At 33.2% G+C, this 15,821-nt stretch overlaps 6 protein-coding genes across 8 annotated transcripts in view; 4 read left to right on the top strand and 2 right to left on the bottom strand.

Moving 5' to 3' along the window:
- The window catches only part of LOC116352054, a 587,314-nt gene that overhangs the window by 557,090 nt on the left and 14,403 nt on the right, over nt 1-15,821 (top strand). The gene's annotated exons all lie outside the window — the stretch shown is intronic.
- LOC116352090 (E3 ubiquitin-protein ligase TRAIP-like) lies at nt 1,162-2,750 on the bottom strand. The gene is made up of 2 exons (XM_031784381.1): nt 2,455-2,750; nt 1,162-2,380 (listed from the first exon to the last, which is right to left on the bottom strand). The coding sequence occupies exons 1-2, from the start codon at nt 2,568-2,570 to the stop codon at nt 1,603-1,605; spliced, it is 894 nt and encodes a 297-aa protein (XP_031640241.1). The 5' UTR covers nt 2,571-2,750; the 3' UTR covers nt 1,162-1,602.
- On the top strand, nt 3,681-9,271 carry LOC116352084 (guanine nucleotide-binding protein G(o) subunit alpha-like). 2 transcript variants are annotated; one of them, XM_031784373.1, is made up of 7 exons: nt 3,681-4,046; nt 6,232-6,517; nt 6,715-7,045; nt 7,162-7,290; nt 7,372-7,661; nt 7,801-7,937; nt 8,004-9,271. In XM_031784373.1, exons 2-7 carry the CDS (start codon nt 6,379-6,381, stop codon nt 8,055-8,057), a joined length of 1,080 nt encoding a protein of 359 aa, XP_031640233.1. In that variant the 5' UTR covers nt 3,681-4,046; nt 6,232-6,378; the 3' UTR covers nt 8,058-9,271. The 2 variants fall into 2 exon arrangements, with proteins under 2 accessions (XP_031640233.1, XP_031640231.1); XM_031784371.1 differs by having other exon boundaries at nt 6,229-6,517.
- LOC116352083 (protein OSCP1) lies at nt 9,021-10,939 on the bottom strand. Its single transcript, XM_031784370.1, has 4 exons — nt 10,650-10,939; nt 10,478-10,549; nt 9,913-10,412; nt 9,021-9,843 (listed from the first exon to the last, which is right to left on the bottom strand). Exons 1-4 carry the CDS (start codon nt 10,684-10,686, stop codon nt 9,322-9,324), a joined length of 1,131 nt encoding a protein of 376 aa, XP_031640230.1. The 5' UTR covers nt 10,687-10,939; the 3' UTR covers nt 9,021-9,321.
- On the top strand, nt 10,925-13,592 carry LOC116352062 (SET and MYND domain-containing protein 4). 2 transcript variants are annotated; one of them, XM_031784324.1, is made up of 4 exons: nt 10,925-11,037; nt 11,102-11,317; nt 11,539-12,994; nt 13,115-13,592. In XM_031784324.1, the coding sequence occupies exons 3-4, from the start codon at nt 11,571-11,573 to the stop codon at nt 13,449-13,451; spliced, it is 1,761 nt and encodes a 586-aa protein (XP_031640184.1). In that variant the 5' UTR covers nt 10,925-11,037; nt 11,102-11,317; nt 11,539-11,570; the 3' UTR covers nt 13,452-13,592. The 2 variants fall into 2 exon arrangements, with proteins under 2 accessions (XP_031640184.1, XP_031640185.1); XM_031784325.1 differs by having other exon boundaries at nt 10,930-11,037; nt 11,150-11,317.
- LOC116352092 (probable enoyl-CoA hydratase, mitochondrial) lies at nt 14,200-15,785 on the top strand. The gene is made up of 3 exons (XM_031784383.1): nt 14,200-14,442; nt 14,733-15,451; nt 15,548-15,785. The coding sequence occupies exons 1-3, from the start codon at nt 14,358-14,360 to the stop codon at nt 15,611-15,613; spliced, it is 870 nt and encodes a 289-aa protein (XP_031640243.1). The 5' UTR covers nt 14,200-14,357; the 3' UTR covers nt 15,614-15,785.

Raw genomic sequence — 15,821 nt, 5'->3', positions numbered from 1 at the left:
AAGTGTGTATTACTATGGGTTAATATGGATTACTACTCACAACATAGAATTACTTTAAACAAAAATTATTATTCTAGTACTGCTCTGCCCCTAGGTTTCGTTACTTTGACTCCACTTCAAGATCCAGCTCAAGATTTTAACAGATTGAAAAGTCTTATTGAGGGAGCAAAAATTTCTAGATATACAACTAAAAATGACAACATTTATAAATCTGTTAAGAACATTTTTAAAGTTGAACGCGAAAGTGAAGTTGTGAACGCAGATGACAAAATAACAGTATACCATGTGACTTACATGAATAATGTATTACCAATTTTGCAATACGGATTACGTAAAGGGTCACAACTTCTCCATGTTAGGGGCGTTGAGGTACCGAGGTGCGGCGATGGCATTTACTTTTCAATTCATCCATCGTATGCTAACTTTAAAAGATCTGCAGATTGTATTCTGGAATGTACTATCGCTAATACGATACCGTACATAGATAACGGCAGACAAAATTTTGTGGTAGAAAACGAAAAAGATGTAAAAATTGATTTTGTCATAACAATACGGTGAATTAATATCATTTTTTATTTTAAAAAAAGCTGTAAATATTGGTAATATTTTTTTAGATAATTCCAAAATAAATCAAAAGTTATGAGTTAGAATAAATATATAAAGTATCACAAAAAGTCATGAATGACATTGATAAAATGTATTAAAACTGTATTTCACATATTTGACAATATTAAAAAGATTAATGCTAAAAAACAATTGTTTTATCACTCATCTATCCAAATTCTATTCAATGCTCATATTCGATTTATCCCGATCAGCATTGTTAATTTCTTTTCGTTCTCTCCAAATTTGAAGACATTCAGATCCCATATTTGAGCGGTACATAGTGAAATCGCATTTCGAATGCCATCTCTGTGACAAATCGTATGCAACGCTCAAGATATTTCTTCAAACAGTCTGTACCTTCGCTATGTCAGATAACAGATTCGGTTTACTCTGAATGATGTCAATAAAAAAAGTTACAAATGCACGTATTGCGATGAGACATTCATATGGCAGTCGAATATGTATACATACAATATATAAACATCAAAAACAAGAACATGCAAAGGAGTTATTAAAAAAAGCTGAAAAATGAAAAAAATGTGCAAATGTGCAATAAACGGTCATCAATATTTGGTTTTATTCTTTATTTTTAATTTTTCTTATCGTTCTTTGATGTGAGGATTAAATTACTTTATCAACAAAAAATTTATACAAACAGATTTAATTTTTTCAGAATTTAATCTTATATATTTTACGAACATACGACGTGACTATTTTTATATAAATTGTTTTGGAATTGGCTAATATCTGTATAGGCACTTTTTTTTTATCAAAATGAAGACTAAGCGAAAAACCTTGTTTGATTTCAGCAACATTGTTACATATTTTGCTTGACTTATTCATTCTAACGCGCAATTCACCTAAACATTTTTTTATCACAATATTAAATGCTAGACACTCATTCGATAAGTGTGAATGAATCTTATCTTAAACTAATCGATAGACATTAATTGCCTATGTAACTTGGTCAATATTAGTTTTGAATGTCATTAAGTTTCATTGGTTGTTCGAATTCTTAAGTACCGGAATCATCATATATTCCCATTCATGGACGTTTCCACAATATGGAACAAGTGATTGGCAGTCATTTATATCGTTTGTTTGATTTGCTTTGTATTTGATTTGCGTGCATTTCCTGAGAATTTTTTCTGGTAAATTTCCATTGAAATCATTTTTGAGTGTTTTGCAGATCTGATTCATTTCATTTTCCCGTTCGATTTTCAAATCGTTGAGTTTATTTGTGAGCTCTTGTACCTGTTGCTTTGTTTGTTCTAGCTTTTCGTTGAGATTATCAATGCGATCGTCCTTAAAGATATTGTCCGTTTGAAATGAAGCCATAATGCGTTCGGATGTGTCAAGTCGTTCGTTCAGCTCTTTAAGATTGTGTTCATGGGCTCGATTTTGTATTTCAAGTTCGTCGATACGTTTCACGGCATTTTCATTATTTGCATTCAAAATGGCGTTTTCTTTTTCTTTTTCGTCCAAACGTTCGGCCATTCTATCCATATCCGTATGAGCACAATCAAACGCTTGCAGCACATCTTTGCAGTTATCACATTCAATGTCGCACTTTTGCACTGGTTCCGGCGGACTAGTTTCAATGTGTTCCAGCAGTAATTTTATTGTCTCCTCCGCATCCGAATTGATTGAAGTCGCTTGTGTTTTTTTCAATGTTTGGGCACATGCTAGATCTTCATCGCACGCAAATTCAATATAAATTCGATTATATTGATATTGATCACAAAATTGACGGCACTGGGGACACGATTTCGATCTAAGTTCATAATAAACATAGAGAATATAAAAAATTAGAAATAATTCCAAAGTGTGATATTATTGTGTACTTACGATTGGAACCATTCGTTCAAACATTCGACATGGTAGACATGACCGCAACGTGTTGATGCAATTTCTTCAGTTTCAATGAACGTATTGTGACAAATAATACAGTATGGCAATGCCATGTTTTTTCTTTTTTATCAAATTCGCTTGCCAAATGGTACAATTACTGCAATTAATTAAAATCTATTAATATTCAATTTCACCATTCGGGTCAAAACAACACATTTGAATTGACAAAATTAAATCTTTCGAATTGAATGATGAAATTTTTGTGTGTTTTTTTGTAAGAACAACAAATGCAATGATCGCAAAGCAATAAAATTTAACGAAATGCGTTGCAAGCACAAAACAAAAATGATTGAGATAAGTGTTTTGTGTATACGAATCACGATATTCACGGTATTTGAAACTTTATCCGTGTGCAAAGTCCGCCAAAATCAGCAACAAATGATTTAATTCACCAACTAAATGACATTTTCAACACATTCACCGCTGGACAAGTGTCAACTGGACGGATTTCAACACTTGTTCAATATGACCATAATAACATTTACAATAATAAAACAATAAACATTCCATTGTGTTGAGTATGTTAGTTTTTGGATTTTTTTTCATCGACGACGCAAAATAGAGAAAGTCCAATTTTCATTAAAGTTTTCAATTCCAAGTATGTTTAAAATTAAACTCAATTTTTTTTTTGTTTGAAAAAAAAATTCAAAAAATTTATATTTTATGCGATTTATTACATTTACACCTGTCTTTAAACATCAAAGATATTTCAAAATTAATTTTGATATCATTTTACACATATTTGTTTGTTTTTCATTAAATTCTGTTTCAAAAAAGAAATGAAATTCAAGTAAGGCGCTCCGTCGCCGCTATTTCAACCATATTTAAATCGAAATATTTCGAAGCGAAACAACTTCATGTCTATTATGAATATTTCTTTTGTTGAATTGAAATGAAATAGTAATGACCGTTGTGTTTGTTGCGATTGGATGAGTGAAACAATGATAAATATTGAATCGGCTCACTGCAGAGCCACCACTTGCTGCTTGGCTTTGTTTAGCGGCAATGGCTTTTATGGCAACCGAAAAGAACTCAACTCTCTACCATCTCATACACACTCACACACACACATGTGCGATACATACACAAATCAACTGTTGTGTGTACTTAGAATTTCAAATCACCGTTGATGATTTTCTTCACTCTCGTTCAGAAGTTTGAATTGGATCGCGGTGAACGCTGCATTGATCGTGTATTCATACACATACACAACTACACGATTGCAAGGCAAACCAAAGATCGAGAGAAGAGAAAAAAAAGCACGCTGCATAATATAAACAATCTTATTCTTCATTATGTATTTTGAGCTACATGTGCGCCATATCGTTTGTTTTTGTTGAACTCAGTGGTCATGAATTTTTTGTGTGCATTCATTTTGATCAAATCAAAACCATAACGAAAATATAATACTTGCAATATTGTGAAATTCTACTTACCAAATTAAACGGTGACGATAAAATGCTGTTGTAAAAAAAAGAATTTGAAGAAATTTACATAAAGTGTTATTCATACAGATTGTGTATCGGAATGTAAGTGTTTGACCCAAACAGGATAATATTACATACTATACAAATAATGTTGTATGCCTGTTATTAAAATTGTGTTTGCGTTTTGAAATTGGACTAAACGCCGAATAATAAAAGCCATTGAAAGTAATTTAAAAAAATAAAAAAATAAAAATTAAAAAAGTATACATAAAAAAAGAAAGTCACATCATCCGCATAAGGATTCCATATTGAATCAAGAATATTTCCATATTGCATGTGTGTATTAAAATGTGGATTATTTTTTATATATAGCTAAAAGTGCGTTCCATTCCATTTGATTTTGATCAAAATCGATTTGCAATTATCCAAGTTAAATTTGCAAAAACCAACTGAAAAAAAACCAAGAATGAAAAATCGTTGATTTTGTTCGCTCGATCGATTGAAAATGATCGTAATCAATCGAAATAGCCGTAACCACATTGCATATAAATCGCAATACCAGAAGAAGTGAACGAAAAAAAAAACAAAATGCACGAAAATAACAAACATAAACGGCGAATAAAGAAAAATCGGTCTATTCAAGTTTGATGCTTTTGTTGTATGGTTGTTGTTGTTGTGTATTTTTTTTGGCTTCGGTCGGTTGTGTATGTGAGTGTATGCTATATTCAAAACGAGATAGCCCATAGGTTTGTGTGGTACACTCGCAGCATCGCACCAGAGATTTGGTCAATTTTCTTATTCTTTCTCTCTCTCTCTCTCTCTCTCTCTGTATCTCGACTTTTTGCTGTTGTTTTTTTCGCATTACGCTGCTTCATGACTCCTTTCAGTGTTGCGTCGTATTTTTCATTGGTTTATGTTTGAATTTCATTCTTGTTGTTTTCTTTGTATCTTGTTTTCTCTCGCGTTCTTTCACTCGTTGAGCGCGTTGGTCGATTCATCATCGCATTTGATTTTCACAATCGTTTCGTTCCTGAATCAGTTTTGCAAATCACAAAATACACTCATTCCTTTTCATCGGATGTCTTTTAAGGATTTGCTAATTTTTCTGCTTTTCGTACATCTTCTATTCAAATTTTAATGATTAACAAAACAATTGATATGCATTCCCTTAAAGCGCACTCTTTCGTATAGAGAATTCAGTGTTTGTTTTTTCTTCTGTTCTTCTGTTTTCACTCATGTTTTTGTTTCATTCATTTGTTTCTGTTTCTTTTCTCTTGCTTTTGTTTCTCTGTCTTGTCTTTTATGTTTTCTTCTTGTGAGCGCTCCACTTCATTTCTTATGCCATTGTTTAATGCGATGATTAAACAATGGCAATCTATTTGCCATTTGAAAATATGTTGTAATAACAGCTGTATGTACGAGTTGTTGCTACTACAATTTTTTTGGTAGGGTTCATATATATATGGTGCACCTTTTGTGCTGTGCGCCAATTTTAGTGCACGCTAAACGTTAAATATATATTTTCTAGCTGATACGTGTAAAATCTAAAATAGGAAAAACTACAAAAGAATTGAGCGAACTGTTGTAAAAAGAAACGAAAAACATGAGTTTTGCATACGCAAGTGAATTTTAACTCAACAATGTCGACAATGGCATCGACGGCAACGACGGAATACAAGATAGATAGATGCTTTACATTAGGGCCGATTACAGCTATTGTTTTACACTAACAAATTCTCATGTGTATGATCTGTTTAATAATTTTTTTTCATTTAATTTTCTGTCGTTGCTTCCACAAGTTTCACATATTTTTTGTTTTTGTTTTTCGTTTGCTGTTTCACACAATTCCACATGCCATGGTAATCATATGAATTTCGGTAATTTGACACGAAAATGAAAGATCATCGGCCGAATAATAACAACAGCCATTCACTAGGCACATTTCTTTTCTCTTTCGCTTCGATGAAAATGACGAAGATTTTCACCCAAAAATAAATAAAAAACATGATCTACAATTTTTGCTTTCGCTTCGTCATTTTTATGATTAAATCAACAACAACAAAATGTTTATGATGAAATTGATAAAAAGTAATCAAAATAGTGCGATAGAAATCAATAACAACGACAATATAAAAAAGGAGCTAAAAAAAAAGAGTACAAATGATTGCATTCAATTGGCTTTTATTATGTTAAATGAAATTGATCAAATGGACTGGAGCAGTAAATGGAAAATATGCTTTTTTTGTAATTATGACATTTTTTTTCTTCTATTTTTTTTGTATAGCAGTAGCAAACAGGTGTGCGCACACCGTTGATCGTGTGCTTTGGCAATACTGTCTGTGATCGTGTGGCGCGAGCTAGTGACATTATCCGTCGCACTGGTGGTGTGTCTTATTTTTAAATGCAAAACAATTATCTGCATTCGATGTAATTGATGGGTGCGTGCTTAACATTGGAGCGCGATGAAATGATCGCACGTAAACGCAGTGAAGAGATCGATAAGCAATTAGATGCTCTGGCTAAAGAACGACCCAGAATACTTAAAATACTTTTGCTCGGAGCTGGCGAAAGCGGTATGTTTCATTTTTTTAAAATAATTATTGAAATACACAATGCATGCGTGGGATTCCAATTTCACTAAAAGTATTTCGATCAAGAAAATCAATTAACATTTTCTTTGCAGCACTTTCAGCTGATTTTTTTCTTTTTGTTCGAAGTTTTTTTTCTGTTTTTACCATGAATTTTGATTGATTGATTTTTTTTATTCCAGGCAAAAGTACATGGGTGAAACAAATGAAAATCATCCACACGGATGGTTTTTCCCAATCGGAACTATCGGCTTTTCGTCCAACGGTTTTGGACAACCTACTGGCATCAATGAAATATGTTTTGACTGGCATGGGTTTGTTGCGCATCAATTTGGAGCATTCATCGAATAAAGTGTATGCTGAAATCATTCTATCGAGTCTTAGTTGTTTTGATATGGAATTTAAAATTATCGATCGTGTTCGAAGTGCGCTAAAAGTATTATGGAAAGACCGTGGAATTCGATTGGCAGTAGCAAGAGGCTACGATTACGAATTAAATGATTCAGCACTTTAGTGAGTTAACTGTTTCATTCATTTAATTGAGTTCCTTTCATGATGAACCCAATGACATTGAATAGCACCGTTTCCATTTAATTTCCGATCATTTTTTTTTCGTTCGTATTATACAGTCTATTCGAGAATATGGACAGAATTTGTGATGATAATTACATACCAACACCAACCGATGTACTGCGTGCACGAGTTCGTACCAATGGCATCATCGAAACAAACTTCCGAGTTAATGACACCATTATCAGGTATAAACCATTTTTTTAAAATCGAAAATTGAACAATTTGTCACGAATAATTTGAAAAATGTAATTATGTTTTGAAAAAAGCATGTACGATGTTGGTGGTCAGCGATCTCAGCGCCGAAAATGGGTGTACTGTTTTGAAGATGTGCGAGCTGTATTATTTGTGGTCGCACTCAGTGGCTACGACATGACACTGCTGGAGGATACAACCGTTAATCGCCTTGAAGAGAGTCTCAATTTATTCGAGCAAATTGTCAACAATCGTTGGTTCAAAGAAGCCTCGTTCGTTTTGTTCCTCAACAAATTAGATTTATTCCGTGAAAAAATTATGTCGAGCAGTCGTCATTTAAGAAACTTCTTCCCTGATTATAATGGTAATTTACGTTCAGATAAAATGTTTTCGGCTTTGAAATGATCGATACGAACACATCTTTTCTGAATAACAACTGTGCTCTTATATTTTCTAAATGGCATTGCAACATATCTGATGATTGAATCTTTTGTATCCAACAGGTCCCGATCGAAATATAGACCAAGCTGCCTTATTTATACAGAAAAAATTTCTGCAACGTAATCATAATGCACGTCGTGTAATCTGCCCACATTTTACCACCGCCACTGATACAGCAAATGTTCAAACCGTCTTCCAGGTTGTTTTCTAATAAGATTTTATATAATTCCAAAAATGATAATAACAATCAATTATTAATTTGCAGGTCGTCATGGAAACTGTGATTAAAGAAAATTTGGGCAATGTTACACTACTTTGATCACCCCCTTTTTTTAAATAAGAAAGAAAAAAGAGCTAATTTTATTTATACCTTTTATTATTTAGAGAGATTGCGGTTTATAATATATATATATATATATATATATATTTTCAAAGATCTACGAAACTTATCACAAGTGCGAAATATGAATATATTTAGATTCAATAATTTTTTTTAAAAGGCACTTAATTTACCAGGTGTATACAGTATTTGTTTTTTTAAATTTTGAACCTATCTCCGTCTCTAAAATGTTAACCCTCTAATGCATTAATTTTTTTTCGACATGAGAACTATTTTTCTATGATTATTTTGGTTTAAAATGCCTTAAAAAATAATCGAAATTCAAAAAATTATTATTATTAACATAGTTTACTCCAAAAATGCTATTGACACAATTGGAAAACAATCGAATCCATTGTTTAAACTACTATAAAATTGCTATAAACAAAGAGAGAGATATTTTTTTATCAAATTTTTGTTTTCGCGTACATCTGTGTTTATAATTAAACATCCGCTTTATATTCACTTGTCAAATGACTGGCAAATGAAAGCTTGGACCCTGCTGAATATATTTTAATTCTTAAAATAGAATCATTTGGTTTTTATTATATATTTTAGACAATAATTCATACACCCTGCCTAAAGGCAGGGCTATGCACTAGAGGGTTAATATTGCCTTCAATTTTGTACATTATTCGAAATTTATATGCTCAGTTTAACCGCTTCTGTGGCATTATGAGGACACTTTAAAATTGAGTAAAAAATCGTCAAAATTTATGCTGAAATCAATTAAAACATTCGGTTTAAGCGAAAATTTCTAAAAGGACCTATTTTCGTGAGGAAAGTAAGAAAATGGAAAATATCAAGTTAAAAAAAATGTCAACATTTAAATTTACCGAAAATAAGAAAAAAAATTGTGAAAGTGCCCTTATTATACGAATAACATTAGGCATTTTAATATCTCCATTTTTCTCTAAAATTCCATTATCAAATTTCATTTTTAAAAAAATCACCAGATTCTCTTAAATTAAATCAACGAATGACAAAAATCATCGATAACGATCTCAACGCACGCAATTCAATCAATTCAATCATACTGATTATTCATTTTTCTTTCTCTTTTTTTTCATTTGTGATTTTGTGAGTAATTTTTGTCATTTATATTCACAATCATTTTTTCGTTAAATTGTTAGAGAATAATAAAACCGACTTTAAAAAAACCATTCTGTATGTCTCTGATTAAGGAAAAATTTACAAGACGCATTTACCCATCATTATTTCCAGTTTCCAACATTTTGAGCAATTCTTCGGTGGCATCGAATGTTTCGCTGCCTTCGTTTGATTTAAGATTTTCCATTTGAAATTGTTGCAAATAACTTTGCAGCGCTGTTGTGGTTTTCTTCAAATGAACAAATTCTGAATTCGATGATGAATCGGTGGTGCTTTCGATTTCAATATTTTCCGTTGTCATCGAACAATTTACATCATCAACAACTAAATCACTTTTGCTTGAAGTGTCTGCTGTTTCGTCTGATTTTTCGACTACTTCATCCCCACCACTGGCTGATGGATCCTCTGATTGCTCTGCTGCCTCCTCTTCGCCAATCGACTCATCGGGAATAATGTCATTGCTAACATTCAATTGATTGGCCAACGAACTGAGTTCATTGCTGATTGATGACCTTTGTTTCTTTTCATTTTGTTGACGTGTCGATTTACGCGATTTTAATTTTGAAGCACTTGCATTTTTTGCGTAAATATTTTCACCGATATTATCCACATAATCCTAACAAATCAATTGATTCTGTAAATCGAAGCGAAAAAAATCGAAAATTCTGAAGAAAAAAAAACTTACCTGAAAATGTTCAATTTGTAATTGATCGGGTATTGTTTCAAAAGTTCCGTCGTTGCGTTGGAAACCGGATCGTATTAAAATCGATATTTTTATATTGAACGGTTGCATCCATAGCAAAAGTTTGCCCATTAAACCTTCTATTTCTTCGGATGTACATGTATCCCAAAATTCAATCAAACAACGCTTTGTCGAATCGACCAATAATGTTTTCTTCATTTCTGGCATCAATTTGGCCACACCGTCCATATGACGAAATGTTAATTCAAGCAAACGATGTGGATTTTCACGAATCGTGTACAATTGCCATTTGAAAAGCATTACCATTAAATCCCATAGTTTATCCATTGATGTCATGTCCAAGCGCATTAATGAACAACAAGCGATATCAGTCAATAAAATTCGACATTGTTGTACGGTCAATATGTGCTGACATGGATGTGGATTCATCAATTGCACCACCAATTTTTGATCGAATAAAACACACGTCAAGTCACGCAAAACTACAAAAAATAAAAAATAAAATTTTATTGTCTTTTACATAAAATCTGCTACAATGGGCATGTACCTTGAGCGGATTTTTCCAATGAAATACCTTGTGCTTTGAGCCGTTGGTCGATAACGTACAGCATTTCACATCCTAAAATATAGTTCGATTTTTGTTTCAACAGCGTCCATAGAATAAAAGATTGAAATCAGAAGAAAACACTTTTTTGAATGTTTTTTTTTATATCTCTTACCTAAATTGATGATTAAAAAAGCGTTTGATGTCGGCATATCGTCGATGGACTCCAGTTTCGGTTGATTTTATAATTCACCGTTTGAAACGAAAAAAAAGTATAAGATTTTTTTTAGGAATGTAATTTAAATATGCGAATTGAAAAAAGTTGCCTATTTTACGGCGTTAATCGATTTAATGTGTTGTACTCAATATTGGCTCTTTGTTATGGTTCTAAACGGTTGTTAGTGGTTTTGTAAATGTATTGGTGTAAGTTTTTGACATTTGAGTATGACAGTACGTTTATATCGAATTCTGATGAATCGAGCAAAATCACAAGTGGCGAACGCACAAGTGTGACTGAAACACTTTGAAATTCAATCAATTTCAAAAAATTTATTTATCGATTGGTGAGTACGAAAGTATCATTGAATTTATCCATAAAATTTGTATAATTCTTTATTTATCAATCAGCCTTCAATAATACAAAATTGTGTATCGATGTTTCGCATACATATATAGTCACAGATTGAGAATTGTTTGGTCGAAAGAGAGAAAGATATTGAAAGAAAAATCGGTATTACGTTTGTGTGATTTGGATACGGTCGGTGTGTGTACGCTAATCGGTTTGGAAAAGAGTTCAATAAAAGAAATCACAGAGTCCAATTCTTCAAACACAGAGAAATCAAGGTAAATGCATGTGGCAATTTGAACAGGTGTATATTTATAAATTTTGTGTATTAAATACAATTTTATATCAAATGAAAGGAGAGAAAAGCGAAGAAGATTCAAAATCATTTTAAAAAATACTGTATTTTGCGATCGATTAAAAAATCGAGTCATTGTAATGAATGAAACTGTATAATAATAATTATAACATAACCTAAATTAAACATTTTCCTTGTTTGCAGATATAAACATAAACATCGAAATCATAGTAACCATGGCGATTTATGACTTGATTGCGGACAAATTATTTATTCAGCTACAAAAAGAAAATCGTGTGGCTGATTTATCCGGTGAATTTAATCAACTGACAACGGACGCATCGCGAGTTGAATTTGCCGATAAAGTATGGACGCACAGTCAATTAAAAGTTGATGTACCAATGCGATTGCCAAAGGATCGTGAAAAATGTTTAGATTTTCGAAAGCAGGGTAATCAATATTTCTCACTGAAAAGCCGTGACTATTGTCATGCACTCGAACTGTACAATCAGAGTCTTTGTTATGCTGAACTTGATAGCGAAGATATGGCTATTGCTTATGCGAATCGGTCGGCAATTTATTTCGAATGGAAAAAGTATGAAATATGCTTGGAGAATATTCAATTGGCCAGAGAGCATGGTTATCCGGAACGATTGACGGAAAAGTTGGACCGACGTACGGCCGAGTGTGAACGTGCATTGAAAATGGCAAAAGCGAAAAAATGTAATAGCGACGACGAAGATGATGATGATGACGAGGTAGTTTTGGCACCAAAACTTAGCTATCCACCACATTCAAAGGTGCCATTCATTGCCAATTGCCTTGAAATGCGTGAAAGCGATGAGCTCGGCCGTCATATCGTCACAAATCGAGATTTAAGCGTTGGCAAAGTGGTCGCAATCGAAAATAGCTTTTGCAGTTGGACACTACCTTCGGTACGATACACAAGATGTGCCAATTGTCTTGAAGAATGTGACTACAATTTAATTCCATGCAAAAATTGTACATCAACAATGTTTTGTTGTGAAGATTGTGCAAATGAAGCATTTAAAAATTTCCATCGTTTTGAATGTCCGGTCATCGATTTCATGTTTAAAATGTTAAATATCATTCAATTGAGCGCTGTTCGAGTGGCCATTTGTGCGCTCACCAGTTTTGATAGTGTTGATGCACTACTTAAACTTACAAATGATCCGGAAACGAATAAAATAAATGCATTTACGCTGGAGTACAAGGAGAAAATGTCGAAATCAGAACTGTACAAACCAATTCATACACTTGAAACAAATCAAAATAAACGAACAACGGCCGATCTATTTCAACGTGCTGTTATAACGGCCGTTATTTATCGTGCATTAATTTCACATACACCATTGGCAGAGTTGTTGCAGTGCGATGACCATAAGAAATTGCTAATGGAGCTCATCTTTCGACATTTACAAACTGCATCAACGAATTTTCATCGATTGGAAACGCTTGCAAATGCCCGAGATCCAAATGATTTGGATGATGTTTCGTATGGATCGGGTGCATTTGGTTTTTGTAGTCTTATCAATCATGCTTGCTCACCGAATATTGTTCGATTACCGATTGGTACACAAATCGCCGTTTTTGTACTGAGACCCATCAAAGCTGGAGAGGAATTACTTGATAATTATGGGTAAGAATGATTCATTGTTCTTTTGAAGCAACTTGAGCAACTTTTAGTATAGAATTTGAAAATGTATTTTTTTTGCAGATTTTTGTGTTAATTCAAGATTTTTTTTTTGTTCATTTCCAGTTATCATCACAGCCATGAACGATTGGAAGTGCGTCAAAAGCAATTAAAATTACAGTATAAATTCGATTGCCAATGTGATCCGTGTCAAAAAGACTATCCCGTGTTCAAAGAGCTCAAAGAGGCCAACATACCAACATTATTAACTGATAACGACATAACACGCATCACAAATCTTGATAAAGAATTTGCACGCCAAAATTTCTCACGGTTTTGTACTTACCTATCCAAATATGCCGATCATTACCCGTGCACACAAATCAGCAGCGTTGAAGAATGCTTAAAAATGTGCCTGCTTATATTAGTTAATAACATACCATTGAAGCTGCAGTACAAATAGAAATTCTCATACTCAAATCTCTCTCTATCGATCGATTTTGATCAGACATTAGGTTTGAGCTATGGATATAGCGGCCGCTATTTCATAGCTGCTATTCATAGGCGCTATTTATCTCGTTTTAATGCATTTATGCATATTGTGCGTTATTTTCTACATCTCTCTCGTACTCACATTCAAATGTACAAAAGAATAGTAGGCTATGATATTCCTACTCGGTGTTACACACAGCACACGAATTAAATAGCGCCTATGAATAGCACCTATAAAATAGCAGCCGCTATATGCATAGCTCGAGCCTAATGTCTGATTTTGATATTTAAAAAAAGTCAATGAATCAATCATTTACGTTAAACTTGCATAAAAAAAATCGTCCATTTTTCCTCATGCATCTCTCATATTTGTGTGGAATATCTAAAGTGATTCTAGAATTCTTTTTATTCGATGTAACTTACGAACAAAATTTAATAAAAGTTTTTATGGAAATAATTTATTGTCATTTTTTAACCCCTCTCCAAAGAAAGACATCCAAGCAGATGTAATTGGCATTGAATTTAGTTAATTGGTCAATTGAATAGAAAATACAGATCGTATCCAGTATAAATATGCTCATTGGGATAATACAGTCATATACACGCATACACATACACACGCCATACACATACACATCCGACCCAGGCACTCAAACGAAATTATCAAGTCTGCCGGCTACTAAAATATGAAAGAAAAAGAAACGAAAACACAATTTTTGTGAATATTTTAACGTGCCACTCAAACGTCAACGTTAGTTTATTTGTAACATTTGTGAGCAGCACATCTGAAGTGATTTGCGATCATTATTTGTTGTTTTTTTTCGTGTTCCTCGAACGTCGTAATAAATAGAAATTGAAAATAAAAAAAGGTCACATCATGTCATTCGTTCGGATTTTAGTTGGAAATGTAAAAACATTTGCAAATCCAAAATTTATTGCAGTTCGTCAATTTGCAAGTGCTTGTAAGTTTTAATATGTAATCTCTTTTTCTCAACTCAATTAAATGTGATTTTCTCGTTCAACGCACGTTATCACCAATTTGATTAACCTTTGAGTGTGTGTGTGTGTGTGTGTGTGTGTAAGAGACAGTGAGAGTGAAAAATATATTGTTGTTTTTTCTAAGATATCAATCTTACAACGTCATGCTATAAATCGCGCGCTCTCCTCAGCTGTCTGTATACTCTAAAAAAATTGATTAATTTTCCGTATGTTTTTTTTTCTTTTTTCGCTGTTATCTTTGCGCCTATTTTAGCTTCATCATATGAATTCATAAAAACGGCTGTTGTTGGTGAAAAAAATAATGTGGCTCTGGTTACATTGAACCGCCCAAAAGCGTTGAATGCATTGTGCAATGGATTAATGACTGAATTGAATCAAGCACTTCAAACATTCGATAAGGATGATAATATTGCTGCAATCGTATTGACAGGCAGTGAAAAAGCATTTGCTGCTGGTGCCGATATTAAGGAAATGCAAAATAATACGTATTCAAATAGTATTCGAACAAATTTCCTAGCCGATTGGACGAATGTGACACGCATTCAGAAGCCAATTATTGCCGCTGTTAATGGTTATGCCCTTGGCGGTGGATGTGAATTGGCAATGATGTGCGACATTATTTATGCTGGCGATAAAGCGAAATTTGGTCAACCAGAAATTGCAATTGGTACAATTCCCGGTGCTGGTGGTACTCAACGATTGACACGTGTTGTTGGCAAATCAAAAGCAATGGAAATTTGCTTGACCGGTAATATGATCGATGCAACGGAAGCCGAAAAATCGGGTTTGGTCAGTAAAGTCTTTCCGGCCGATCAATTGGTCGATAATGCCGTTAAATTGGGCGAAAAAATCGGAACACACTCACCATTGATTGTACAATTGTGCAAAGAATCCGTTAATACAGCATATGAAACGACATTACAAGAGGGTTTGAAATTCGAAAAACGCACTTTCCACGCAACATTCTCAACGGTCAGTGAGAGATACATTTTATTTTATAGATTTTTTTTTTTTTTTTTTTTTCAAATCAAATTTGGCATTCAATCAATTTTTGATCTCCAATTACAGAAAGATAGATTAGAAGGAATGACAGCCTTTGTAGAGAAACGGGCTCCAAACTTTAAAAGCGAATAGTAAATGTTACGCCGGAACTCTGAATAGACAACAACTCTGAATCTGTTATTTACAACCAATGATGGGATGGGTGCATTTATATACTTTTTAAAAAAATGCGAAAACAAAACAAAAGAACACAAAAAAAAACTGTACAATAAAAAAGCGAATATTTTTTTATCAGATAATTTCATTGTATGTTTTGATTCGTTTCAGTCACCGTCCATCA

Source organism: Contarinia nasturtii, unplaced genomic scaffold (assembly GCF_009176525.2).
Source record: "Contarinia nasturtii isolate CC-2019 unplaced genomic scaffold, AAFC_CNas_1.1 Cnas_scaffold_187, whole genome shotgun sequence".
NCBI lineage: Eukaryota > Metazoa > Arthropoda > Insecta > Diptera > Cecidomyiidae > Contarinia > Contarinia nasturtii.
The sequence above is the reverse complement of the archived record's forward strand: the minus strand, read 5'-3'. Positions and strand labels throughout refer to the sequence as shown.

Coding starts and splice junctions, on each gene's coding strand:
- LOC116352090 (XM_031784381.1), bottom strand. CDS start 2,570: ATGGCATTGCCATACTGTATTATTTGTCACAATACGTTCATTGAAACT. Junction 2,381..2,454: donor TTGAACGAATGGTTCCAATC/GTAAGTACACAA, acceptor TTATGAACTTAG/ATCGAAATCGTGTCCCCAGT.
- LOC116352084 (XM_031784373.1), top strand. CDS start 6,379: ATGGGTGCGTGCTTAACATTGGAGCGCGATGAAATGATCGCACGTAAA. Junction 7,662..7,800: donor CTTCTTCCCTGATTATAATG/GTAATTTACGTT, acceptor TGTATCCAACAG/GTCCCGATCGAAATATAGAC. Junction 7,938..8,003: donor ATGTTCAAACCGTCTTCCAG/GTTGTTTTCTAA, acceptor ATTAATTTGCAG/GTCGTCATGGAAACTGTGAT.
- LOC116352083 (XM_031784370.1), bottom strand. CDS start 10,686: ATGCCGACATCAAACGCTTTTTTAATCATCAATTTAG. Junction 10,413..10,477: donor ATTGGAAAAATCCGCTCAAG/GTACATGCCCAT, acceptor TATTTTTTGTAG/TTTTGCGTGACTTGACGTGT. Junction 9,844..9,912: donor TACAAATTGAACATTTTCAG/GTAAGTTTTTTT, acceptor TTGATTTGTTAG/GATTATGTGGATAATATCGG.
- LOC116352062 (XM_031784324.1), top strand. CDS start 11,571: ATGGCGATTTATGACTTGATTGCGGACAAATTATTTATTCAGCTACAA. Junction 12,995..13,114: donor GAATTACTTGATAATTATGG/GTAAGAATGATT, acceptor GTTCATTTCCAG/TTATCATCACAGCCATGAAC.
- LOC116352092 (XM_031784383.1), top strand. CDS start 14,358: ATGTCATTCGTTCGGATTTTAGTTGGAAATGTAAAAACATTTGCAAAT. Junction 14,443..14,732: donor TCGTCAATTTGCAAGTGCTT/GTAAGTTTTAAT, acceptor CGCCTATTTTAG/CTTCATCATATGAATTCATA. Junction 15,452..15,547: donor TCCACGCAACATTCTCAACG/GTCAGTGAGAGA, acceptor CTCCAATTACAG/AAAGATAGATTAGAAGGAAT.